Raw genomic sequence first — 27,284 nt, 5'->3', positions numbered from 1 at the left:
GCAGAGGGCAGGCACACCCCAGAGCCGTGACACTGAGCCCAAGGCCTTCAGCAGCGGGGCTTCCGAGAGCCTGCGCCCCTCACGCCAGCAGCACGCGCAGCCCACGTGCCCAAGCGGAGTCAGAATCTCCAGCCGGGCTTCTTCATGAGGGGCGCCTTGTGGCACGTACAATCACTCGGGGTGCAAGAGCCCCAGAGGGAAGGTGTCCCTCTCTGTCCCCCATGGCCTCTGGTCCCAGCCCCAGGGCTCACCTTGCCCCATGGGCACGGCCAGGACGGCTCCCCTGGCTTGGAGGCCTTCCACAGGGCGAAGTCGTTGGGGGCCCGCTTCTCGCTCAGGCGGTCCGCCGAGATGCTCAGGTCACCTGTGCACACGGGGATGAGCCCCTCAGTACCCCGGGGCCAGGACTCTCTCCTGCCGGGCTGGCCCTCAGGCCGCAAGGCTCATGCCCTCCTTCCGGCTGGCTGTGACCAGGCTTGGTGCTGTCTGGTGCGCTGATATGTGGGCCGCCTGGCAGCTCTGAGGCCACTGGCTTTCACCCCGAGGACCTTCCCGCTGCCTTCCCGCTGTCCCCTCTGTCCCTCACCCTCACCCGCAACAGATGACAGAGGAGGCCCCAGTGGTCGGGCACGCCGCCATGGGGACTCTCGTCCTAGCCCCTTCTTTGCAGGAAACGAGGGGAAGACGACGGGAGAGTAGTGTCTGAGAGCCATGAGCACGAGCAAAGGGGAGCGAGGCTCTAGAGTCCGGGGGCTGCAGGACTAGGGCCCCAGAAAGCAAGTCACCACCGGCCCGAGGGGAGCCCGCCAGGCCGGGCCGGAGTGTGGGGAAGGGACGGCAGATAACACTGAGCCGGGCGAGCCACACACAGGGCGGAGGGGCCAGAGCCCCGGGACGGGACTGTGTGGCACCACGGCGGTTTCGCTGGCTCAGACTGCGGGCGTGAGGGAAAAACCTTGTGGTCACCGCCACCTGCCTATGACGGTGACCTGGTGACCAGAGAACAGCCTTTGGCCGACACCAGGCCCCAGAGGGCCTCCGGAGTGACTTGACTTTCCCGGGGTGTGAGTGTACCTGGCGTGTGTGTGTGTGTGTGTGTGTTTATGTGTCTGTATCTGGTATGTGTGTGTCATCTGTATCTGGTGTGTGTGAGCGTACCTGGTGTGTGTGTGTGTACCTGGTGTGTGTGTGTACCAGGCGTGTGTATGAACCTAGTATGTGTGTGTATATGTACCTGGCGTGTGTGTACCTGGTGTGTGTATGTACCCGGTGCACGTGTGTGTGTACCTGGCGTGTGTGTATACCTGGTGTGTGTGTGTATGTACCTGGTATGTGTACCTGGTGTGTGTGTGTATGCGTCTGTGTGAGTGCATCTCGTGTGTGTGAGTGTACTTGGTGTGTGTGTGTTTATGTTTCTGTATCTGGTATTTGTGAGCTGTCTGTATCTGGTGTGTGTATCTGATGTGCGTGTGTGTGTGCGCGTCTGTGTGCGCGCGTGGTGGAGGTGGAGGTGGTGGTCTATGTGCTGCCCTTTCCTGGGTCCTGTCGCCCCCTTGTGGAAACTCTTATCATGACAGGGCTGCAAACAGTAAAGTTATCCAAGACATTTCAAGCAATAAACTAAGCCACAGGGCTGAGCTGCTGGACAGCCAGCCCAGAGGGAAGTGCGTGGCCGCCAGGAGGGTGCAATGGTTAAGGGCTGGGCCCACAGGCCTGAGGTCTTAAGTCTGATTCCTGTCACTATGTGCTAGAGAGATGCTTACAAGAAAAGCCTTTACGCTATAAAGCAGATATTGGGAGTCGGGCGGTAACACAGAGGGTTAAGCGCACATGGAGCCAAGTGCAAGGTCCGGTAAGGATCCCGGTTCGAACCCTGGCTCCCCACCTGCAGGGGAGTCGCTTCACAGGCGGTGAAGCAGGTCTGTGGTGTCTGTCTCCCCCCTCTGTCTTCCCTGCCTTTCTCTCTCTCTTTAAAAGATTTTAATTTATTTATTAATGAGAAAAATAGGAGAGAAAGAACCAAGCATCGCCCTGGTACATGTGCTGCCGGGGACTGAACTCCGGACCCCATGCTTTAGAGTCCAGTGCTTTATCCACTGTACCATCTCCTGGACCACTTCCTGTCCTCTCTCGATTTCTCTGTCCTAGCCAACAAGGACAGCAGCAACAACAATGGCAGAAAGATGGCCGCCAGGAGCAGGGGATTTGTAGTGCAGGCAGGCACCAAGCCCCAGCAAGAACACTGGAGGCAAAAATAAATAAATAAATGGGAGTTGGGCAGTAGCGCAGCGGGTTAAGTGCATGTGGCGTGAAGTGTAAGGACCCTGGTTGGAGCCCCCGGCTCCCCACCCGCAGGGGAGTCGCTTCACAGGGGGTGAAGCAGGTCTGTGGGTGTCTGTCTTTCTCTCCCCCTCTCTGCCTTCCCCTCCTCTCTCCATTTCTCTCTGTCCTGTCCAACAACGACAACAATAACAAGGGCAACAAAGGGAATAAATATTTAAAAATAAATAAAAAAGAGGGCGGGGGTAGATAGCATAATGGTTCTGCAAAGAGACTCTCATGCCCGAGGCCCCAAAGTCCCAGGTTTAGTCCCCTGTGCCCTCAGCCAGAGCTGAGCAGGGCTCTGAACAGGGGACTCTGACGGGAGAAGGGTGAGGGCCTACCGGCTCCACTCCTGCCTGCAGAGACGGCAGTGGGCGCCCGCTCACTCACAAGAACAGGGCAGCGCCGAGCTGTGCGTGTGCAGTGCCAGGGGTCAAACCTGCAGCCCGGGGCGGTAGCCCCATGCTCTACGCCAAGCTGTGGCCCAGGCCGAGACTCACTCCTTGTTTCTTAAAAGCACAATATTCCGGGAGTCAGGCTTAGCGCAATGGGTTAAGCATATGTTGCACAAAGCACAAGGACCGGCGTAAGGATCCCGGTTCGAGCCCCCGGCTCCCCACCCGCAGGGGAGTCGCTTCCCAGGCGGTGAAGCAGGTCTGCAGGTGTCTGTCTTTCTCTCCTCCTCTCTGTCTTCCCCTCCTCTCTCCATTTCTCTCTGTCCTATCCAATGATGACGACGACAACAATAACAACAATAACCATAACAACAATAAAAAAACAAGGGCAACAAAAGGAAATAAATAAATATATAAAAAACATTTTTAAAAAAAGCAGAATATTTTGGGCCAGCAAAGCAGACCACATGCACAACCACATTCAAGCCTGGGACGGTGGGAACTGCGGGCGTGATGCTGCGGTGGGACACTCACCCCCACGCCCACTGTGTGGTCTCAGTGTAGAAAGGACTCGACACCCTTTGTGGTGTGTGAGCACTGCCCCCAGCTCTCAGTGCTGGGCCCCCTGGTTCCTTACCTTCCCCCTCCTGCAGGGCTTTCTGATCCCCCACGGCCTCCGGAACCAGCTTCCCATAGGAGTGCTTCTCGCTGGCAGCGAACTTGGCCGTGTCAAAGTAGACAGACCCATTTGAAGCGTAGCTGGAAGACAATGAGCGTCAGGCAACGGTGACGCACGGGTTCAAAGTCGGCAGCCCCACGGCCCCAAGGCCTGAGCCGGGGCCCTTCCAGACCACAACCGCCGTGGAGCTGAGTGGGGACACAGTGTCCGCAGCAAGGACACTGGACAGCCCGGGCAGTGGGTGGCCCGTCCCTCTAGCAGACCCCCAGCATGCAGCTCCCTTCCTGTCCCTTACCGCGGCGACAGAGCCACCTCTGTGTGGCGTGTCTTCCCCATGGTCCCCAGTCTACCCGCCTGCAGGACTGGCCAAAGCCCTGCACCTCCCAGAGCCACCCCTGACAAGCCCAGCCCGGAGCCCAGCTTCTCTGCCCCGGGCTGGGTACACAGTCTGGTGCCGACTGGGCATGGTGCGGGGCCTCACGCGCCCCCTCTGGCCAGGGCACTCAACATCCGCCTGCCTCCTATCTGCACCCCTTTCACCCATCTCTTTCTGAGGACGCCACTGCAGAGCCTGAAAAGGGCTTCACGCGCACACAGCGTGCTAGAACGCAGGTCTGGCGCAGGGCAGCTGTGAGGACGTGGGGGGCCAGCTGTCTGTGAGTCGTGACACTAGGACGCGGACCTCCCAGGGCCTGTGGGTGACCTGGCAGTGCCACGCTCACCAGCCTGTTGCCACGGCTGTGACCCTCGGCCTGGCGCTGAGCTCCTGGTGGGCTGTGGCCGGCCAGCTCATTCAACATCTCTCACCCCCACTGTGGCCCCCAAGTCGGGCCCCAGGCCCAGCTGCCTGGCAGGTCCCAAGTCGTAGGAGCAAGTGCAGGGGCTGGGGGACAGCCAACAGCGCCCTCACACTCTTCCTCCAGCCCCCAGCTGAGGGCAGAGGGCTGTATGTCTGGGACCTGCCAGGACCCAGAAAGCCTAGGGTTCCCCAGAAGGCAGTCTGCTGAGGGTGAGCGTGAGGGGTGCTATACGGTGAGACCACAGGCTCAAGCTGCCCAGCCTCAGAATGCCGGGGACGACTGTGGAAGGGGCCACGGGTGCTGGGCCTGCAGCAGTGAACAGGCAGAGAAGCCTTGGTCTCCACCTCTCCTGAAAGAGAGGAAGACTCCCAAGGAGAGGAGGGGGCTCTTGGCTGGGCCAAAGGGAAAACGGATGTGCAGAGGGCTAGTGCGGCGTGACCAGTGTCCTGATTGGGGAGGCAGGGAGACTCGAGCATGTGCAGAGGGCTAGTGCGGTGTGACCAGTGTCCTGACTGGGGGGGCGCAGGGAGACGCGAGCACGTGCAGAGGGCAGAACGGCATTTACCAGCAAGGACAGACCCTGCCTGCACGACCCTCAGAGGAAACCTTAGTTCCGGTCCTTGGAGCTGTCTGAGCTCCGGGGTTCTGGCGCGGCTCCGGCAGGAAGGCCTGGGGAAGGCTCCCAAGGGCGCTCCTGACTCAGAAAACCTGCGCGGGGTGGCTGGCAGCGCCGGGGCTTACCCATAACCGTTGTCCACAATCTGCTGGACAAAGTTCACAATCTCTGGCACGTACTCGCTGACCCGCGTGAGGACGTCGGGAGGTAGAACCTGAGGCGACAGCAGAAAGCCCGGGCCCTTCTCTCTGTAACCCGCCTGAGCACACGGCCTCACGGCAGCCTCGCTGACCACAGGCCCCGTGCGTCCCTCGGGTCTAACTTTAACCACGTCAGTCTTGAAACGTGAGACATCTTCCCGCTTCCAGCAAAGGCCCTGAGCCCAAGACAGAGCAAGGGGGAGAAAGGGGGCAGCACTCACGTTCAGGGCTGCCATGTCCTTGTGGAACTCCTCTTCCCAGAACTTTGGCAGTCTGGAGAAAATAGAATTGTCCACCACTTCGCTGCCATGCGTGGAATCCAGCCAGTCAGAGAGCAGATCCTTTGCTTGTTCCAGCAACGTCTGAAGGAAAGGAAATACGGCGTCACGCGAGGCCAGGCCCTCCAGGGCAGTCATGGCTCCCGGAAGCGGGAGGGACACGCTGGGCTCTCAGCCAACAGAAGGAGCCGTTCAGGGGTCCAAGGGCCAGGCTCGGGGGCGCGGGACAGGAATGGGAAGGGGGCAGGGTGGCTGTGCCTCCTCGAGCTGCGTTGTCGGTGGTTCAAATGAACCAATATAAAGACCGAGACCACCAAGTTAGAGATGCTGCCATGATGCCACCCTGACCTCCCTGGGCAGACGCCCTCACCCGTGTGTCCTGGAGCCTCCCCTCCCCCGAGCCCTGCCCCACTAGGGACAGACAGAGACAGGCTGGGGGTGTGGATCCACCTGCCAACACCCATGGCCAGTGCAGAAGCAACAACAGAAGCCAGAACTCCCACCTTCCGCTCCCCATAAACAACCTTGATCCAGACTCCCAGCAGGGAGAAGTGACAGGAGGAAGATCAGAGGGGCTCTGCGCTCAGCTCCACCAACACCAGAGAGACAGGAGGAGAGGAGAGGGACACAGGGGGGTGGTAATCTTGTCAGGAGTGGCTTGGAGGGGAGAGAGGACTGGATCAGGAATAAAAGGGGCAGCTCTGTGTAAATGTGGACAATGAGTCGTAGAGATGACGGCTGGCCCTTGTGCGGCCTGCAGTGAGGAGGCTGAGGATTCAGAACTCTGGTGGCGGGGATGGTGTGGATTTAAGCCCTGTTGACATGGAATTTTGTCAAATGAAAAATAAAAAAAGAGAGACCGAGACCTAGTCATGTTATTTACAAGAAACGTCCTTTGAATATGAAGGCCGGTCATAATTGTCTTGACTGGCAGTGAGGAGATTGTTGGCTTCATAGAATATGGTTACAGACTCTTCCGGAGGCAGAGCTACGAGCAGCAGCAGATCGCTTTCTCTCTCCCTCCTCTCCTCTCCTCTCCTCTCCTCTCCTCTCCTCTCCTCTCCTCTCCTCTCCTCTCCTCTCCTCTCCTCTCCCGGATCAACTAGGAATACCAAAGGAGACCACCTGGGACTGAAACAATAGAATGACCACAAGAACCCACTAAATCACCGGTGAGGTGAGTGCAAACACGTGTGGCTGGTGACAGAGAGGAGAGAGGAGCCTAAGGAGAGATTAAGTGGCTGCTAACAGTTCAGCAGTTTATCAGTGGAGACACCACCTCCAGTCTGCTCCACCAACAAGGGGACAGCTGAAGGGAGGAGAGGACTCCCCAGAGACTCACCAAGTGCAACTCTGAGTCTCCATTGCTACTACCCCCAGAATCTGGAGCAGCGACAGGGAGGGACACCAGGGGACAGAGATCTAACCAGGAACCTCAGGAACCTCAGTGGCATAGCTGAGGGGCTGTGAAAGTCTCTTTGCATAACCACTGGATTATCTCTGCCACGCCCTGCTTTATCTCTTGGTCAGGAGTCAGTGATTAAGCTGATGCCTATTGATAGTTTAAAAGCCCTCAGGCTCCCATAGCCTACAGGGAAGAAAAAAAAAAAAAGAGGCTTTTAAACCACTGAGCTCCAACTCAGGGATTAAAATACTATTGAAACAACTGTTAACTTCCACCACTGTGAACCCTTTAATTAACTTACTTAGACACAAGTCAATCCAGGCAGTAGTGATCAGTAATTTGAAAAGTACTGATAAAGGGAACTCATAACATAATATATAAAATGGTTAAAACAACAAGAGGAAATATTGGAGAATCGAACCAGGACAAGAGTCCAGCTAAAGTCCCCCAGAGGGTGAAGCACAAAATAACAAGTTCAACATCCAAACATTAGCTAAGGAAATAGTAACAGGAGTGAGTAAAGAATTTGAAAAAATTGTAATCAGAAATACAGGAACAACAAATGAGACTATGGAAGAAAATACTAATTATCTCATGGTTATTAGAGAGCTGAAAGCTGAAATCGCTGAGCTAAGAACGCAACTAGCTGAACAAGCTAAAACAGTATCAGAACAGGGCAACAAAATAGATGAACTCCAGAAAACAGTAGAGGGGAGAGAGAATAGAATCAATGAGGCTGAAGACAGAATTAGCAAGATTGAGGACGAATTAGAGACAACTAAAAAAGAAGTAAGAGATCTCAAAAAGAGATTAAGAGATGCTGAAAACAACAACAGAGTCCTATTGGATGACTTCAAAAGAAACAATATAGGCATTATTGGCATACCAGAGGAAGAAAGAGAGGGAGAGGAAGAAAGCATTCTTCAGGCCATAATAGCTGAAAACTTCTCTAGTCTAGACAACATCAAAGACATAAAGATTCAAGAAGCCCAGAGGGTCCCAAACAGAATTAACCCAGACTTAAAGACACCAAGACACATCATACTTGGAATGGAAAGGAATAAGGATAAAGAAAGGATCCTGAAGGCTGCAAGAGCAAAACAAAGAGTCACCTACAAAGGAAAAGCCATAAGATTAGCAGCAGATTTCTCCACACAAACACTACAGGCCAGAAGAGAATGGCAAGATATCTATCGAGTGCTCAATGAGAAAGGCTTTCAGCCAAGAATACTATATCCTGCTAGACTGTCATTCAGACTAGATGGAGGCATCAAAACCTTCTCAGACAAGCAACAGTTGAAGAAATCAACTATCACCAAGCCTGCCCTGAAAGAAGTTCTGAAAGGTCTCCTATAAACAATCAGACCACCACAAATAGGACATATATCAAAACACTCTAAAACTCTACAAGAATGGCATTAAAATATCTTCAATCTTTGATATCAATAAATGTCAATGGCCTGAATTCACCTATTAAAAGCAGAGTAGGAAGATGGATCAGAAAACACAACCCAAGAATATGCTGTCTACAGGAAACCCACCTAACTCAACAAGACAAACACAGACTTAAAGTGAAAGGATGGAAAACTATCATACAAGCCAATGGCCCACACAAAAGGGCAGGAACAGCTATTCTCATATCTGACACGATAGACTTTATAATAGATAAGATTAAAAAAGATAGGAATGGACACTACTTAATGCTCAGAGGATCAGTCAATCAAGAGGACTTAACAATTATTAACATCTATGCACCCAATGAGAAGCCATCTAAATACATCAAACTTCTACTGAAAGAGCTACAACAATACATTAACAGCAACACAGTCATAGTAGGGGACTTCAACACCCCACTCTCTCAACTTGACAGATCATCCAGGCAGAAAAATCAATAAAGACATAAGGGAGCTAAATGAAGAGATAGATAAACTAGAACTATCGGACATTTCCAGAGTGATTCATCCCAAGAAACTGGAATACACATTTTACTCAAATCCACATGGATCATTCTCAAGGATAGACTATATGTTAAGCCACAAAGACAGCATCAGCCAATTCAAGAGCATTGAAATCATCCCAAGCATCTTCTCAGACCACAGTGGAATTAAACTAACACTTAACAATCAACAAAAGATTAGTAACAGTCCCAAAATGTGGAAGCTCAACAGTACACTTCTTAACAACTTCTGGTCAAAGAGGAAATCAAGGAAGAAATCAAAAATGTTTCGAGACTTCAATGAAAATGAAGACACAAGCCATCAAAATATTTGGGACACAGGTAAAGCAGTCCTAAGAGGGAAGTTCATAGCCATACAAGCACACATTAGGAAACAAGAAAAGGCACAAATAAACAGCCTGATTGCACATCTTAAAGACCTAGAAGAAGAACAACAAAGGAACCCTAAAGCAAACAAAAGGACAGAAATCACTAAAGTTAGGGCAGAAATAAATAACATTGAGAATGAGAAAACCATACAAAAGATCAATGAAAGTAAATGTTGGTTCTTCGAAAGAGTAAACAAAATCGACAAACCTTTAGCCAGACTTACAAAACAAAAAAGGGAGAAGACCCAAATAAATCGGATAGTAAATGAAAGAGGAGATATCACAACAGACACCGCAGAAATCCAACATATCATGCGAGGCTTCTATGAATGACTATATGCCACCAAGCTAGAGAACCTGGAAGAAATGGACAATTTCCTAGATACCTACCAACTTCCAAAACTAAGGAAAGAGGAAATGGATAACATGAACAAGGCCCATCACAGCTAATGAAATTGAAACAGTTATCAAAAATCTCCCCAAAAATAAAAGTCCTGGACCAAATGGTTTTACAAATGAATTCTACAAAACCTTCAAAGAAGAACTAATACCTCTACTTTTAAAAGTCTTCCAGAAGATTGAAGACACTGGAATACTCCCTGCCAGCTTCTATGAAGCCAACATCACTCTGATACCAAAAGCAGACAGGGACACAACCAAAAAAGAAGAGTACAGACCAATATCTCTGATGAACATAGATGCGAAAACACTGAACAAAATTCTAGCCAACCGGATACAGCAGTATATCAAAAAGATTGTTCATCATGACCAAGTGGGGTTTATCCCAGGCATGCAAGGTTGGTTTAATATATGTAAATCAATCAATGTGATCCACCACATCAACAAAAGCAAGACCAAAAACCACATGGTCATATCAACAGATGCAGAGAAAGCCTTTGACAAAATATAACATCCCTTTATGATCAAAACACTACAAAAAATGGGAATATATGGAAAATTCCTGAAGATAGTGGAGTCTATATATAGCAAACCTACAGCCAACATCATACTCAATGGTGAAAAACTGGAAGCATTTCCCCTCAGATCAGGTACTAGACAGGGCTGCCCACTATCACCATTACTATTCAACATAGTGTTCTTGCCATAGCAATCAGGCAGGAGCAAGGAATTCAAGGGATACAGATGGGAAGAGAAGAAGTCAAACTCTCCTTATTTGCAGATGACATGATAGTATACATGGAAAAACCTAAGGAATCCAGCAAGAAGCTTTTGGAAATCATCAGGCAATACAGTAAGGTGTCAGGCTATAAAATTAACATTCAAAAGTCAGTGGCATTCCTCTATGCAAACACTAAGTTAGAAGAAATTGAAATCCAGAAATCAGTTCCTTTTTCTATAGCAACAAAAACAATAAAATATCTAGGAATAAACCTAACCAAAGAAGTGAAAGACTTGTATACTGAAAATTATGAGTCACTACTCAAAGAAATTGAAAAAGACACAAAGAAGTGGAAAGATACTCCATGTTCATGGGTTGGAAGAATTAACATCATCAAAATGAATATATTACCCAGAGCCATCTACAAATTTAATGCTATCCCCATCAAGATCCCAAGCACATTTTTTAGGAGAATAGAACAAATGCTACAAATGTTTATCTGGAACCAGAAAAGACCTAGAATTGCCAAAACAATCTTGAGAAAAAAGGACAGTACCGGAGGCATCACACTCCCAGATCTCAAACTATATTATAGGGCCGCTGTCATCAAAACTGCTTGGTACTGGAACATGAATAGACACACTGACCAGTGGAATAGAACTGAGAGCCCAGAAGTGAGCCCCCACACCTATGGACATCTAATCTTTGACAAAGGTGCCCAGACTATTAAATGGGGAAAGCAGAGTCTCTTCAACAAATGGTGTTGGAAACAATGGGTTGAAACATGCAGAAGAATGAAACTGAATCACTGTATTTCACCAAATACAAAAGTAAATTCCAAGTGGATCAAGGACTTGGATGTTAGACCAGAAACTATCAGATACTTAGAGGCAAATATTGGCAGAACTCTTTTCTGCATAAATTTTAAAGACATTTTCAATGAAACGAATCCAATTACAAAGAAGACCAAGGCAAGTATAAACCTATGGGAATACATCAAATTAAAAAGCTTCTTCACAGCAAAAGAAACCGCTACCCAAACCAAGAGACCCCTCACAGAATGGGAGGAGATCTTTACATGCCATACATCAGACAAGAGTTTAATAACCAACATATATAAAGAGCTTGCCAGACTCAACAACAAGACAACAAATAACCCCATCCAAAAATGGGGGAGGACTTGGACAGAATATTCACCACAGAAGAGATCCAAAAGGCCGAGAAACACATGAAAAAATGCTCCAAGTCTCTGATTGTCAGAGAAATGCAAATCAAGACAACAATGAGATACCACTTCACTCCTGTGAGAATGTCATACATCAGAAAAGGGAACAGCTGCAAATGCTGGAGAGGGTGTGGGGTCAAAGGAACCCTCCTGCACTGCTGGTGGGAATGTCAATGGGTCCAACCTGTGTGGAGAACAGTCTGGAGAACTCTCAGAAGGCTAGAAATGGACCCACCCTATGACCCTGCAATTCCTCTCCTGGGGATATATCCTAAGGAACCCAACATATCCATCCAAAAAGATCTGTGTACACATATGTTCTTGGCAGCACAATTTGTAATAGCCAAAACCTGGAAGCAGCCCAGGTGTCTAACAACAGATGAGTGGCTGAGCAAGTTGTGGTTTATATACACAATGGAATACTACTCAGCTGTAAAAAATGGTGACTTCACTGTTTTCAGCCGATCTTGGATGGACCTTGAAAAATTCATGTTATGTGAAATAAGTCAGAAATAGAAGGATGAATATGGGATGATCTCACTCTCAGGGAGAAGTTGAAAACAAGAACAGAAATGAAAACACAAGTCGAACCTGAAATGTAATTGGCGTATCGCACCAAAGTAAAAGACTCTGGGGTGGGTGGGTGGGGAGAATACAGGTCCATGAAGGACGATAAATGACATAGTGGGGGTTGTATTTTTAAATGGGAAACTGGGGAATGTTATGCATGTACAAACTATTGTGTTTACTGTTGAATGTAAAACATTAATTCCCCAATAAAGAAATTTAAAAAAAAAAAAAATGAAGGCCGTATGGAAGGCAGGCAGGCAGATGGGAAGACACCACACTAGCACCAACCGAGAGGGAAGGCAGAGCATCTGCAACGGACTCTGAATGGGGAGGCGAGGGGGAAGCACCAGCAGGGAGAAGGGCTGCGTCGGGTCAGGTCGGGTCGGGTCGGGTCGGGTTGGGTCGGCAGCGGGCGAGGGTGCTTTCTTCTTGCCTGGATGCAGGGTTACGGTGGGGCTCTGTGCGGCCCCTTCCTCCCTTCCCTCCCTCTCTTCTTTTTTCTGTTTTATTCAATAGACATTGAGAGAGGGAGAGAGGCAGACACCTGCAGATCTGCTTCACCACTTGTGAAGCTGTCCTCCTGCAGGTGGGGAGCCGGGGACCTGAACTGGGATCCTGGCACTTAGTGCTACGTGCACTTAACCGGGCGCGCCATCGTGTGCCCCCGAGGCCTGGCACCTCTTAATATGCATGCTCCTGAAACCAGAACATCAAAGCAAGGAACCAAGACAGAGCCCCAGGAAACAAAGCAGCCTATTCAAAAGGAGACTGGCACGGCCGTGGAAGCGAGCCGACCAGAATGTGGAAGGTCAGAGTGCGTGCAGATGCCCGAGACGGACGCGCTGGTCGGTCGCGTGGAGTGACACACCGGAACATTCGCCAAGGCAGACCGCCCAGTGGGCGGAGAGACACACCTCGACCCCCTGAGGAGAGAAGAAGTTAGAAAGCTCTGCTCTCAGGCCGCAGCGGATCGGACCAGCCCTGCCAGAGCGAGCCGCAGACAGACCCGGCACACGAGAGCCACACACCTCTGCCTGCAGTCCACCGAGGGGACTCATGCGGGGACACTTCAAGCTCTCCCGGCTGACTCTCCCAGACTGAAAGAGCCTGGAAGAGACACAGTGAGAGACAGGGAGACAGGTACCGAGACACTAAGTCTCGTCAGTGCCGCGGGACTCCTGTGCCATGGGATTCAAAGGACAACAGAGAAAAACTGTAGCAACCTGGGAGGTGTGTAGTGGTTAGAGGCTGCATCTGAAGGGGCCAGGCAGTGGCAAGGATCCAGGTTCAAGCCCCATCCCCACCTGTAGGGAATACACTTCACAAGCGGTGAAGCAGGGCTGCGGGTGTCTCTTTCCCTCCCTTCCCCTTCCCGCAATTTCTAGTTAAAAAAAAAGTAAGTAACGCAGCAGATCAGTAGGTGTACTCATCGCAGCAGCAAACTGAAGAAAAACCACTTGGTTCTGTCAGCAGACGCAGAAAAAGCTTCTAACAGAATCCAACACCCATGCCTCTGGTTGGGAAAACCAGAGAGAACTTCTTTAACCTCACCGGGTGTCTCTGTCACACACCTGGCGGCCGCTCACACCTCCCCACCCAGCTGTGAAATGAGGCGGCCAGGAGGCGGCCTTGCGTGGAGGTGCTCACCCCGCGGGGCAGGACCGCAGAGGCGGGAGGCGGGAGGCGCACGCAGGCTCGACTGGCCGGCGGTGTGTGGGGTCAGGAGCGACTGACTGCTGGCCCCGCAGTCACGGTCTTTCTTAAACTGCCGCCAGGTTCTAGCTGTTTGCAGGACTGACGCGACACTGGCGACACCACGCCGAGCTGTGTGCTCCCTGTGGGCTCCTGTGTGTACCTCCACCTGGCACTTAAAGTCACCAGGACAACAAGGACAACAAGGGCAACAGAAATGGGAAAAATGGCCTCCAGGAGCGGTGGGTTCACGGTGCGGCACCGAGCCCCAGTGAGAATCCTGGAGGCAGTCAATCAATCAATCAATCAATCCATCAATCAATCAACAATAACTGACTAAATGAAAGGACGCTCGGAAGACCCCCGGGGCAGACAGGCCTGTCAGCAGCACCACTCGCCCACTCAGCCGGACCGACGCGCACAGCAGAGCCGCTGCTCACGGCCGCTGAGCTCCAGGTGAGGCCGACAAGCCACTCGGGACTCGGCCGGCCGGCCGGGCTTGTTGAATAGAGGACTTCCGTGGGCGCCCAGTCAGGAGCTGAGCTGAAGGCACCGCTGCCACTGCAGGCGTCTCCCTCAGACTGCTGACTGGGGACAGGGCTGGGGGGCCGGCGCAGGGTTCTGCAGAGACTCCCGCCTGAGGCTCCAAAGTCTCACGGTCCGTCCCCGCACCACCAGCAGCCAGAGCCAAGCGGGCCTCTGGGAGAGAGAGGAAGAGAGAGAGGGAGAGGAGGGAAACCATAAAACTGACGAAAAGAGCAAAGGGAGTCAGAGCAGAAAGAGTCCGTATCAGTCCCCGGCACCGTCACCAGCCAGAACGGAGCAGGGCTCCGGTGTCTGCTGTGTCTCTCCGCAGATATTAAACGTAAATACTCCTCTAGCTCTCTCATCACCATATTCATTATCATTTTTTGAAAGGAAAAGACACTGTCGGGAGGATAAAAGAGAAGCCATGAGGGTTGGGTGGCGGCTTCGCAAGAGGAGAAGCAGGCCTCGGGGCTCTCTCTTTCTTTCGCCCCATCTCCCCCTCCTCTCTCAAGTTTCCCTCAGTCCCAGTCAACAGCAAAGGCAAACATGAGCCTCCGGGAGCGCGGAATTCCTCGTGCAGGCAGGCACCAGGCTGCAGCAAGAGAAAAAAGACAAAAGGCGAGCCGCAGACTGAGAGAAAGTCTCCGCAACGGCCCAGAAAGGCTACTAGCCAAGACAGACAAAGAACACGAAAGCCCGCACAGACAGCAAGCGGCGAAGTTTCAAGGCCAAGAACGAAACAGACTGCACACAAACGTTTTCAAAAGCTTCTCACCGAATACCTCCAGGGAAGGCTTACTGAAACAGCAGGAGAGGGCTGGGGGCTGGGGGCTGGGCGGTGGCGCAGCGGGTTCAGTGCACGAGGCACGAAGCTCAAGGACCGGTGCAAGGATCCCGGTTCGAGCCCCTGGTCCGAGCCCCACCTGTAGGGAGGTCGCTTCGCAAGCGGTGCAGCAGGTCTGCAGGTGCCTGTCTTTTGCTCCCCGTCTTCCCCTCCTCTCGCCATTTCTCGCTGTCCTGTGCGACATCAGCAGTAACAGCAACAGTAACAAGGGTAACAAAAATGGAGGAAACTATGGCCTCCAGGAGCAGTGGACTTGTACGCACTGAGCCCCAGCGAGAACCCTGGAGGCAAAAAGCAAAACAAAAACAAGAACGAACAAACAATAGTAGGAGAGGGGTGGCGGCCCACCTGGCTCCGCGCGCGTATAAACGTGTGCAAGGGCCGGGGGTCAAGCCCTGCTCGCCACCTGAGGGGAAGCTTCACGAGCGGCAAAGCAGATCTGTAATGTCTCTTTCTCGCTCCCTCCTGACCTCCTCTCCTGCCTCCATTTCTCACTGCTACAGCCAATAAAATAGAGAGAGAAAGGAGGGAAGAAAGGAAAAAGAGAAAAAGGAAGAGGAAGCAGTGGCCGCCGGGAGTGGTGGGTCCGTGGCGCGCCACCCATCAAGCCCCGGCGGCGACTCCGGAGGCAGGAAATGAACCAGCAGCGGCAGGCCGTGCGCCGTGCGGGCCCCTGCAGGAGCTCCGCCCGCTGTGGTGGGAACGCGCGGGGCGGCCACCCTGGGGGCAGCCTGGCCGCTCCGTACAAGACCGAGCACACTGGCCACCGTGTAACTGGCAGCCACGCTTCTTGCGTTCGCTGCAAAAGGTCTGCCGACTTCTGTCCACAGCAGCTTTGTGCAGAGCCAACTAAGGTGTCCCCCGCGGGGACGGGCAGCCTGGGCTCAAGCCAGGGCACAGGACGCTGGTCACTGGAAGCGAGAAGGGAGCGGCCGAGCCCTGAAAAGATGGGGCGAGCCAAGCGGGAAGGGCCAGCCTGCGTGCCCTCACGTCCAGGAAAACAAACGCGTGGTGTGACTTGTCAGTGGCTGCCGGGCCCCGGGGAAGACCACCAGGTGGGTGGGCGGGCCGGCCGGGGGCAGAGGGATGACCTGGGAGGCAGGAGTCTCTGCAGGAGACTCGACTGCGGCTCCCGTGCCCTGTGATGGGGTGGGGCGAGAGCCAGGCCTGCTGAGGACAAGGCTCCGGAAGCGGTCGGTGTGCGTGTGGTGCCATGCCGCCAGGCACTCTGTGAAGACCAGGCGGGCAATGTGATGTGGTGATGTGCTCTTGTCATTTTCAAAATTCTTTCTTCCCCCCGCCGGCAGCAGGAGCGACCAACGCAGAGGCTCCGAGCCCACCCCACCCCTGACATTGCTGCGGGCGTCGTCGTCCGGGAACAAGGGGCCCACCCTGCTCAGGAGAGCCCGAGGCGCTCCACAGTGACTCTTGAATCTAACCGGATAAATGCTCACTCACATAGATGTCAGCTAACAGCTAACAGTGGTGGCAGCCTCCTCTGGTGAGCCCGGCAAGCCCTGTCTCCTGCTCCTGGCAGCACATGAGCCCCACAACTGTGGACCAGACCCGCCCAAGCAGACCCGGTGCTCAGAGGAGGACAGTCCGCGATTCCAGAAAATCTTGCTACACGTATAAGCCCAGCCACGGGCCCTCAGTCCTGAATGTCATGCCAAGCACGATGGCTGCAAGAGGAGGGCGGCCGTGACAAGATGGGTGTGGGGACGCAGACGGACTTTCCCGGCCAACTACGAGATCTCCCAGTCAGAGAACTCCCCCGCCTGTGTTGCCAGCCAGAGACCTACGAGCACTGAGCACTGATGCTGGAGTGTGCGGACGGACGGCAGCTTGGCCCCGATACGGGCACGTCACGTCCTGCTCCCGTGCGGACAGCGCCGGGGAGCTGCCACCCAGGCTGACCGTCCAGTGTGGATCTGACAGCTGAACGACAGGGACGGTCACCAGTGAAGAAAACCGAACACTTGCCTGTCACGCAGGAAGTGAATTCTCACTGCGATGTATTTCTCTGACTGGCTGGATCTCACAAATAAATATCGCTCTGCAAGCAAAGAAAAAAAATTTTTTTTTCCCCAGAGCCCTGCCCAGCTCTGGATTATGGTGGTTTGGGGATTGAACCTCAGACCTTGGAGCCTCAGGCATGAGGGCCCCTTTGCATAACCAGTATAACCAGTATGCTGCCTACCCCCGCCCTGCTCTTGCCACTGTAAAACAAGTGAGCCGGAAAAGAGATGGCAGGGTGGTGGCAAGCAGGAAAGTAACCCGGGGGACAGACAGGCGGAGCGAGACGCCTCCAGACTCGCTCGGAAGCACACCGGGTGGACACGTCTGTCCCGAGAACAGGGACACAGGCCAAAGCGCAGAGCCGGCCCAGCCAGGTGCCCGCAGCAGGCGAGGGGCACACGGGCAGGATCAGAGCAGCAGAGGGGCTGGGCCTCCCAGAGCCTTCCCACAGGAGGCCAGCAGAGGGCGCCAGCTGGCACAAAGGAGCCCTGCCCCCAGAGGCGCCGGGCAGAGGGGAGTCCCGGGGCAGAGGCTGCCCCCAGGTGCTCGCTCAGTCTGCAGGAACGTTCTCACAGAGGCTGTGAGGGGAACACCCCAAGTCTGACTCCCCGCTCCTGCCCCCGAGAGGTCATTCAGCGGCGGGAGAGGCCACTGCAGAAGCCCACCTGCCCGCCCGCCCGTCACCCGCAGCTCCTCGCGGAGGGGCCTCCATACCTCCCCCTCCAGAGGTCACGGGAGGGTGCGGACCCACCCCGCCTCCGTCTCCGCACACCACAGGCAGGACCCACCTCCGCTAGGCCACGGACTTCGTCTGCGGGGCGCTGGGTCCGCACGGCCGTCTCCAGGGGCTCCTGGGCCCGCTCCACGGCCTGCTGAATGCGCGCCAGCATCTGCAGCGTGGCGGGGTCCGTGGTCTCCTGCAGCTTCAGGGCAAGGGGCTGCAAGGAGGGGCCGGGCTTACCCGAGCTGCTCAGCGGGCGCAGCGGCAGGAAGCGCCACACAGCCCACGGCCCTTCACGCGCCTGGGAAGCCCAGCGAGGACAGTCGCCGACTGCTGGAGGGACAGCGGGGACCGCAAGCAGGAAGGGGGTGGGCGGCAGGAGGACCCACCTTCAGGGCCGCGTGAACATCCTCCAGGAGCTGAGCGGGCAGGGGCCTCTTCTGGAGATACTGCTCAAACAAGTGGTTCTGCCGTGCCCTCCTGATGATCTGCGGGAGAAGGGGCGGGCGGGCGGGGGCTGCAGGCGGGGCCGCCCTCCCTCCTCTGCCGGCCAGAGCGCCCGAGGCTTCCTGTCCCGCCCTCCACCTGGCCCTGAGCAGGCAGGTCTCTGAGGCTCCTCGGGCTGAGCCCACCTGGACTCTACCTGCCCATCACCGCCGGGGCCCTACGATTCGGAAGGGCCATCCCGCGCCTGCCACCCTGCACCGTGCCCACACCCTCGGGGTAAGGTCGTGAGTTCTGGGTGAACACAGAAGCCGAGGTAATCGCGGGACCGGAGGCCAAGTCCCGCGTGGAGGGCAGCCTCATGCCCTCAACATGCTTGTATTCGACAGCTGTGCGTCTCGCCGAGGGGCGGGGTACATACACCCGTGCCCCTCGCCCACCCCTTCCCTCCCTGCCAGTGGTGTGACGCGTGATCTTTCTTTCTGGGGCTCTCTAAGGAAACCCTGGATCCCAGAAATGCAGAACCACTCTCTGCTGCATTTAAAAATAAAACACAAAACTACAACAACAATTAAAAAAACAAGGGAAAATAAAGAAATAAAAAAATAAAACAGAGAGGGCCCAGGCAGTGGCACACCTGGTGAAGCGCGCACATTGCAGTACACAAAGACGGGGGTTCAAGCCCCTGGTCCCCACCAACAGGGGGAAGCTTCACATGTGGTGAAGCAAGTCTGCAGGTGTCTCTCTGTCTCCCTATCTCCCCCACCTCTCTCAATTTATCTGTGTCTATCCAATAATAAAAAATATTTTAAAATGAAGAAAGGGGTAGATAGCATACTGGTTATGCAAAGAGACTCTCATGCCAGAGGCTCTGAAGTCTCAGTTCCAGTCCCCACACTACCATCAGCTAGAGCTGATCAGTGCTATTAAAAAAATTAATAAAATAAAAATCTTAAAAAAAAAAAAAGAAAGCCACCAAAGCAAAAGACTCTGGGTGGGTGGGAGGGTGGGGAGAATACAGGTCCAAGAAGGATGACAGAGGACCTGGTGGGGGTTGTATTGTTATGTGGGAAACTGGGGGATGTTCTGCATGTACAAACGATTGCATTTACTGTTGAATGTAAGACATTAATTCCCCAATAAAGAAATTTAAAAAAAATTAAAAAATGAAAACCCTGAGAATCCCTCTACCTTATCATCAATGTCTGTGATGTTCATGCAGTAGAAGACGTCGTACTTGAAGTAATCCCTCAAGACTCTTCTCAGTATGTCGAAGGAGATGTAAGACCTGCCGAGAGAAGCCAGACCTTCCCAGCCAGCAGCAGAGACAGGGCGGGGCCCGCGGCACCCCCAGACTTCGTGCCCACCAAGCCTCAGGAGCGCGCATCCTGGACACGGCGCCGGAGCTGCGGGTGACGGTGCCCACGCACAGCCCAGCCCGCCAGCGTGGGGCCTGGTATGCTTGCCCACGGTGAGCGTGGACGCCTGTGGGATTAAGTATCTCACCTTCAGAGTAAGAGAGGGAGCTGTCGGGAAGTTCGTGCAGCCAGGTGCAAACGTTATCACGAGGGGGACCCAGGTTTGAACCCAGGGCCACCACGCAGGAGCACCTGCGGGGGAAGCTGCACAAGCAGCAGTGTAGTGCTATAGTGTCGTCCCCTTTTCAAAATGAGTTTATTGAATTATTAATGAGAAAGCTCGGAGGAGAGAGGACCAGACGTCACTCTGGTCCACGTGCGGCCGGAGATTGAACTCAGGACCTCACGCTTGAGAGGCCAGTGCTTTATCCACTGCGCCACCTCCCGGACCCCCTGTCTCCCTCTGCATCTCTGTCTCTCAACCTCTCTTTATAGGAGACAAAAGGAAAATGGTAGCCAGGCGCAGCGGAGCTGTGCAGGCACTGAGCCCCAGTACTAACTCTGGTGGCAAAGCAAAGAAGGGAGGGACGGAAGGACAGACAGACAGAGACAAAGAGCGGGTGGTGGTGCACCTGGCTGAGCACACACGTTACCATGTATGAGGATCTGGGTTCAAGCCCCGGCTCTCTACCTGCAGGAGGGAAGCTTTATAAGGGGTGAAGCAGGGATGCAGCTATCTCTCTGTCTCTCTCCCCCCTTCAACTTCTCTATCAAAATAAAATAAAATAAAATAAAATAAAACAAGGTAAAGTGGCTGCCAGGAGCAGAGGCTTGTTGTGCCGGCAAAGCACGCTCAGTAAGCCGGGTGGCTATCAAAACAACGAAATATATGAATAAATAAAAATGAAAATGAAAATGAGAAAACGAGAAGAGACACTCAAGGCTGACGGCCCGCTGAGACCCCGGCCACCTGTAGAAGACCAGAGATCTCTTTAGAGCGAGGCCCCGCCCTGGGTCCCGGCCCACCCCGCACAGGCTGCCGGACGGCGGTTGCCCGCCTCGGGCCCTACCTGGCGTGCCCCATGTGGGAGGCATCGTAGACGGTCGGTCCGCAGCAGTACCACGTCACCTTCTTCCCATTCTGAGGAACAAACACCTCCTGTGTGAGAAGGGAAGGAAAGGGTGAGGGTGGCGGGGGCCGGGGGAGGGCCGCCTACCCGCAGGCGTCTCCAGGCCTCTCTGCGGTCCCCGGCAGGCCCAGGGCCTCGGCGTCTAGCTCTGCTGCCTCCTTCCAGTTCAACAAGGAAGCGGCCTCTGGGGGCGGTGAGGCCTCCATGCCGAGCCCCGCGAGGGCTCTGCAGGCCGCGGGCACGGGAGGGAGGGTACCCTGCCACGGCACGGCCGGGGTCACACCCCAGGCTCACACGGCGAGGCCGCAGACCCCGAGGACAGTGGGGTCTCCTGGTCTACACACACCTGGACGGAGTCGCCGCCTAGACAGACCTGTCTGGCTGGACGGATGAAGAGCACACCTAGTAGAGCGCACACCTTCCAGTGCGCAAGGACCCAGGTTCAAGCCCCTGGTCCCCACCTGCGCGTGTGTGTGTGTGGGGGGGCGCTTCATGAGCAGAGAAGCAGGGCTGCAGGGGTCTCTCTAGCTTCCCCTCCCTGATGTCTCTGTCTCTGCCCAATAAATAAAAAGCAGTCACAAAGAGCGCAGAGGCGGCAGACCCTCAAGACAAAGCCCTCGGACTGGGGGCAGGGTCCTCGCACCCCCCATTCCACTCATCCTGGGCGGGGGACGAGGCCGAAACGCTGCTGTGCCGGAGCAGACCCAGGCTCCGCCTCACAGTCCGCCGGGCTCCCGGCACCGCCGAGGTCTGCGGCTTGGCAGGCCCTTTCTGCCGGGCTTGCCGGTGGCACCCGCTACCCACGCCCACCCTCCTGAGAGCGAAGCCAGTGGGCGCTCGGCCCGGGTCCGAGAGAGTCCGAGAGCCTCCTCGCACTCCCTGCCTAGAAGTCACTGGGCCGGCTTCCCCTGGGCGAGTGGTCACCAGGGCGCCAGCCTGCGGCTTTGGAGGGCAGCTCTGCCCCGTCCCGGCCGCCCCGCCCCGCCCGGCGCCTACCTTGCTCCGGGTGAGGCTGTTGTACAGGCGAAGTCTGCACGGCTCGGACCCGGCCGGAGGAGACCAGTGAGGCTGCACCCGCCGGCCTCTGCCTGGAGAGAGAGAGGGCAGCTCAGGCGCCGGGCCGGGGTGGGTGTGGCACCCGAGCCTCTGCTCTGACGACAGCGACAGCGACAGCGACAGCGACGCCCGTTGAGGCCCACCCACCAGTGCCACCTTCACTGCGCTCGACAAGGCAGACCCCGGCATGGCCCGGGCCAGTGGGAAGTGCCCGCGACGCCCACCGTCCCCCGGCTACTGTGCTCGCAGTGACCCAGCTGGGGGGGGCAGGAAGCGGGGCCACTGTGATCCCCGCTACTGGCCGACAGGCTACTGTGGGGCGTCCTGCCCTGCCCTGCGGGACAGCCCTCGGGAAGCGGCAAGGACACCTCAATTTCTGGCTGTCTCTACCCAATAAATAAAGATAATAAAGGAATTTTAAAAAATAGAGTAGCTGAGGAGAGGCAGGTTTCTGGGGTGGTGGGAAAGCTTCAGAGGATCGAAGTAGTGACAGCTGCACGCCCAGAACATTCTCGTCGCCAGCGAACCAAGCACAGAGTGAAAAGCGGGTGGAACAGCAGACCGGGGCGGGCGGGCGGGCGGTGGCGCACCTGGCAGAGGGCACACACCCCAGTGCACACGGACCTGGGATCAAGCACGGGCCGACTGCAGACTGTAGATGCCTAACTGGGCCAGAACTGACTGCCCCTGACGTGGAGAAGTGCTAAGGGCGGCCCCCGGCCGAGCCCCTCCGGAGAACAGCACAGAGTCCTCAAACAGATGCAAACGGGGAGTCGGGCGGCAGCGCAGCGGGTTAAGCGCAGGTTGAGCGCAAGGACCAGTGTAAGGATCCCGGTTCGAGACCTGCTTCACCACCTGCAGGGGAGTCGCTTCCCAGGCGGTGAAGCAGGTCTGCAGGTGTCTGTCTTTCTCTCCCCCTCTCTGTCTCCCCCTCCTCTCTCCATTTCTCTCTGTCCTACCCAACAACAACATCAATCACAACAATAATAACTGCAACAAAAGGGAAAAATGAATACATATTTCAAAAAATGCAAATGGAAAGGTCACAGGACCCGGCGATGTCACTGCTCAGCATTTACCCAGAAGATAGAATAACCCAGGGCTGGGTGGGTGGTGGCGCACCTTGTTGAGCGCATGTTGCAATGCACAAGGACTCAGGTTCGAGTCCCTGGTCCCCACCTGCAGGGGGGAAAGCTTCACAAGTGGTGAAGCAGGGCTGCAGGCATCTCTCTATCACCCCTCCTCTCTCGATTTCTGGCTGTTCCTAGCCAATAAATAAAGACAATAAAATATTAAAAAACAACCCACTAATTTGAGGGGGCATATGCACCCCCGTGTCTGAACCCACATGGTCACACACACCGAGAGAGCCCACCGGGTGGCCACCAGTCAGCCACGGCTCTGGGGACTCGGCAAGCACAAGCTCCTGTCTGCAAACGGCACACTCCCTCGTCTGTCCAGAGCCCTGGCAAGAGCGACCCACTGCTCCCAGGCCAGCTTTCTATTATTTTTATTCCAGGCAGAGACACCACAGCACCAGCCCCCTCCTTGAAGTACCAAGCTCTCGGGGTGCTGGCGTTTAGACCCAGGACCTTGGCCAACAGGACAAGTTACTGCCCTGAGTCCAGAGACCCTCTCACACAACTGTCCCCATGTCCCCAGACGTGAACTGGGCTCTCACTAGGAAGAGCGTCCCACCCTCACCTAACACTCTACACCTGGCACTCCCAAGCCAGGGCCCAACTCGGCCCGCCAGACTCAGGGCAAGGTGCTGGCCAGGGAGCAGAGTAAATCAGAAGCAGCGGTAAAGACGCCACCAGCAGCATGGAGGACCCTCTCTCTGCAGACCCCCGCCTGGCCGTGGCTGTGTCCTGTGTGTGGAAGCACCTCACCCAGAACGCGGGTTCAGCTCGAAACGGCCCCTCCTCCCAGGAGCCGCAGGTCCAGTGCCCGGAACCACCCCCGGTCGGAGCCCAGCAGCGCTCCGGTTAAGAAACCAAACGGGTGGTCCAGGAGATGGCGCAGTGGATACAGTGTTGGACTCTCAAGCTATGAGGTCCCGAGTTCAATCCCCGGCAGCACACGTACCAGAGTGATGTCCGGTTCTTTCTTTCTCTCCCTCTCTCTCTCTCTCTCCCTCTTATATTAAATATTAAATAAATATTAAATATTAAAAAAAAAGGAGAAAGACACCAAACGGTAAATTTTGGGTCAGGGAGACAGCACAGGCGCAAAGAACCAGACTTTCCTGCCCGGGGTCTCGGAGCTCCCAGGTTCAAGCCCACCGAGACCCCGACATCAGAACTTGAGGGGGGCAGCCCCAGGCACCACAGGTTGCCAGGAGGGGGTGGCCTGAAACACGCGGGGCTGCAGCCTGCTGAGGCGTGAAGCCTCTCGTCTGGGCTTAGCAGGGGCCTGAGTCCCCGCCACCCGGCCCTGCGGCAGAGGAGCCCCCCACGTCTCCTTTCCCCTGCGGGGCTCGGACCCTCGTCACTGCCCCCGGCAAACGCTCCTCGGCATCCCCGGCCAGGCCTTCTCCCCTGCTCGTGAGACAGCCCCGTCTCGTCAGCGTCTCGTCAGCGTCTCGTCGTCACCGGGGCTGCACGAGAGGCTGAGAACCAGCTGCCCAGCGGCAGGCTCACAGGGGCGCCAGCAGGTGCCGACGCCCAAAGGCATCCAAACCCGGCCGGCACCCTCACTCGCACGGGGTGGGGCGGCCTGCCGCCTAGATGCAGCCCCAGCAGAAGGGCTGTCCTCCCTGCTCCGCCTCACTCCCACTCATGCCCGGGGGGAAGCAAGCAGACCGCCTCCAACACTCAAAGGCCGGTGTGCTCAAGGCCCCGCACACGGAAGCACAGCAGGGCTCGGCTCTCCTCCTCCAGGCTGTCCCCCATCCCACCCCAGCCTCGTCTCCGGGTTTGGGACTAGACACTGGGAGAAGGGACGCCCGAGGCCCACGTCCTGTGACAGATGCAGGGCGCGGTCGCAGAAGGAAGGAGCCGCCGTGGTGACCCGCCTCCCCGTGGCAGAGGCTCGGGGGCCCAGCCTGTCCGCCGTGCTGTCCCCACGCGCAGTCACGAGCAGAGCGAGACTGGACTTCCCACACGGGACGGCGGGACTGTCGCTGGCGGTGCAGCCTGGACACGGGGAAGGGCACCCCCGGGAAACAGAGGGCAGGGGGCTGGAACCCGGGGCTCCACCGAGTGCGACATCACCCAAGCCCAAGACGACGCCTCGTCCAGACGTCGGGGCCACCCCGTCCCAGAAACAGGCCGCGGGCGCGTCTCCCCAGCAGCTGGCCCTCGGGGCTGATCCTCCCCGTGGGGGTCACGTTCACGAACCCCTCACACGGTGTCACTAAACACCACCGCGGCTGGGCCAGCGTGACGGTTCTGCAGACTCCCGCCTGAGCCCCCAAAGGCCCCGGGTTCAAGACCCTGACGGGCCCCAGGCAGACTGAGCAGGCCCGGGAGAATCAAGATGCTGAAGCGGAGACAGGGCTGCCTGCGGGGCGCCCACGGGGGGTGGGGCAGCCATGCTGCCTCCCGGCAGGTGACAGGTAAGTCACCCAGGCGGGTGGCAATAAAGCGACAGGGACGCCAGAGGACCAGGGAAGGCGCCCTGCTGCTGCGTGGGGAGCAGGAAAGGGCCTTTCATGTGGGTGCCCCACCCCGCGCCCCAGGAAGCTGCCAGCCCAGCCCTGGGGTGGAGACCCCACAGAGACGGGATGGGCGTCCCCACTCAGTCCAGGACACAGCACCCTGCACTCGGGGCGCCTGCTGCTCTCCTGTGGGACTTGGGGTCCCTCACTTCCCCGCACTCGGGTCCCTCACACACACTCACCTCACACTCGGGTCCCTCACCCACACTCAGCTCACACTCGGGTCCCTCACACACACTCAGCTCACACTCGGGTCCCTCACCCACACTCACCTCACACTCGGGTCCCTCACCCACACTCACCTCACACTCGGGTCCCTCACACACACCCACCTCACACTCGGGTCCCTCACACACACTCAGCTCACACTCGGGTCCCTCACACACACCCACCTCACACTCGGGTCCCTCACCCACACTCACCTCACACTCGGGTCCCTCACACACACCCACCTCACACTCGGGTCCCTCACACACACCCACCTCACACTCGGGTCCCTCACACACACCCACCTCACACTCGGGTCCCTCACACACACTCAGCTCACACTCGGGTCCCTCACCCACACTCACCTCACACTCGGGTCCCTCACACACACCCACCTCACACTCGGGTCCCTCACACACACCCACCTCACACTCGGGTCCCTCACACACACCCACCTCACACTCGGGTCCCTCACCCACACCCACCTCACACTCGGGTCCCTCACACACACCCACCTCACACTCGGGTCCCTCACACACACCCACCTCCCCCGCACTCGGGTCCCGCCAGTCAGGTCCGGTCACCCCGCCCACCCATCTCCTCAGCACCCGGCGTCCTCCCCCGTCGCGGACCCTCCCCGCCCTCAGACTCGGGCGCACTCACCCTGCTCCCCCGTGGACCCCGCCATCGTCCCTCTCGGCCCCGGCGACAGCTCCCGAATCTGATGCAACCGCCGCCCCGGAAGTCCCGCCCCCTGAACACCGCCCACTTCCGGGCGTTGCTAGGGACGCCGGGTCAGCTGTGCGCGATGACGTCGGGCGCGGGCCACACCCCCAGGGGCCTGGGTTCCGCCACGTCACACCTTCCGCTCCCGCGCTCGGGACAGGGGCCATAGTGTCAGAGAGCCGGGCGGGGAGGGGACGCCCAGCTATAGCCCCTTGACGGTCAACGAGTGACAGGCCTGGCCGCCCAGCTATAGCCCCTTGACGGTCAGCGGCCTGAGAGTCAGCAGGTGACAGGCCTGGCCGCCCAGCTATAGCCCCTTGACAGTCAGCGGCCTGAGACGTCAACGAGTGACAGGCCTGGCCGCCCAGCTATAGCCCCTTGACGGTCAGCGGCTTGAGAGTCAGCAGGTGACAGGCCTGGCCGCCCAGCTATAGCACCTTGACGGTCAGCGGCCTGAGACATCAACGAGTGACAGGCCTGGCTGCCCAGCTATAGCACCTTGACGGTCAGTGGCCTGAGACGTCAGCGAATGACAGGCCTGGCCGCCCAGCTATAGCACCTTGACGGTCAGTGGCCTGAGACGTCAACGAGTGACAGGCCTGGCCGCCCAGCTATAGCACCTTGACGGTCAGCGGCCTGAGACATCAACGAGTGACAGGCCTGGCTGCCCAGCTATAGCACCTTGACGGTCAGTGGCCTGAGAGTCAGCAGGTGACAGGCCTGGCCGCCCAGCTATAGCACCTTGATGGTCAGCGGCCTGAGACGTCAGCAGGTGACAGGCCTGGCCGCCCAGCTATAGCACCTTGATGGTCAGCGGCCTGAGACGTCAGCAGGTGACAGGCCTGGCCGCCCAGCTATAGCACCTTGATGGTCAGCGGTCTGAGAGTCAGCAGGTGACAGGCCTGGCCACCCAGCTATAGCACCTTGACGGTCAGCGGCCTGAGACGTCAGCAGGTGACAGGC

The 27,284-nt window shown here is 56.2% G+C and overlaps 1 protein-coding gene across 1 annotated transcript in view; it reads right to left on the bottom strand.

Moving 5' to 3' along the window:
• CARS1 (cysteinyl-tRNA synthetase 1) overlaps positions 1-26,342 on the bottom strand; it is a 38,193-nt gene extending 11,851 nt beyond the window's left edge. Inside the window, exons 1-10 of the mRNA XM_007535863.3 lie at positions 26,259-26,342; positions 21,668-21,759; positions 20,612-20,700; positions 19,375-19,471; positions 18,129-18,227; positions 17,807-17,956; positions 5,234-5,374; positions 4,938-5,026; positions 3,355-3,476; positions 252-364 (exon numbers count right to left, since the gene is read on the bottom strand). Of these exons, the coding sequence (XP_007535925.2) occupies positions 252-364; positions 3,355-3,476; positions 4,938-5,026; positions 5,234-5,374; positions 17,807-17,956; positions 18,129-18,227; positions 19,375-19,471; positions 20,612-20,700; positions 21,668-21,759; positions 26,259-26,283 (1,017 nt within the window). The 5' untranslated portion in view covers positions 26,284-26,342. The remainder of the gene's footprint in view (positions 1-251; positions 365-3,354; positions 3,477-4,937; positions 5,027-5,233; positions 5,375-17,806; positions 17,957-18,128; positions 18,228-19,374; positions 19,472-20,611; positions 20,701-21,667; positions 21,760-26,258) is intronic.
• Between the last annotated feature and the right edge of the window lie 942 nt (positions 26,343-27,284).

Source organism: Erinaceus europaeus, chromosome 17 (genome assembly GCF_950295315.1).
Source record: "Erinaceus europaeus chromosome 17, mEriEur2.1, whole genome shotgun sequence".
Taxonomy (NCBI): domain Eukaryota; kingdom Metazoa; phylum Chordata; class Mammalia; order Eulipotyphla; family Erinaceidae; genus Erinaceus; species Erinaceus europaeus.
This window is presented reverse-complemented; position numbering and strand designations above follow the sequence as displayed.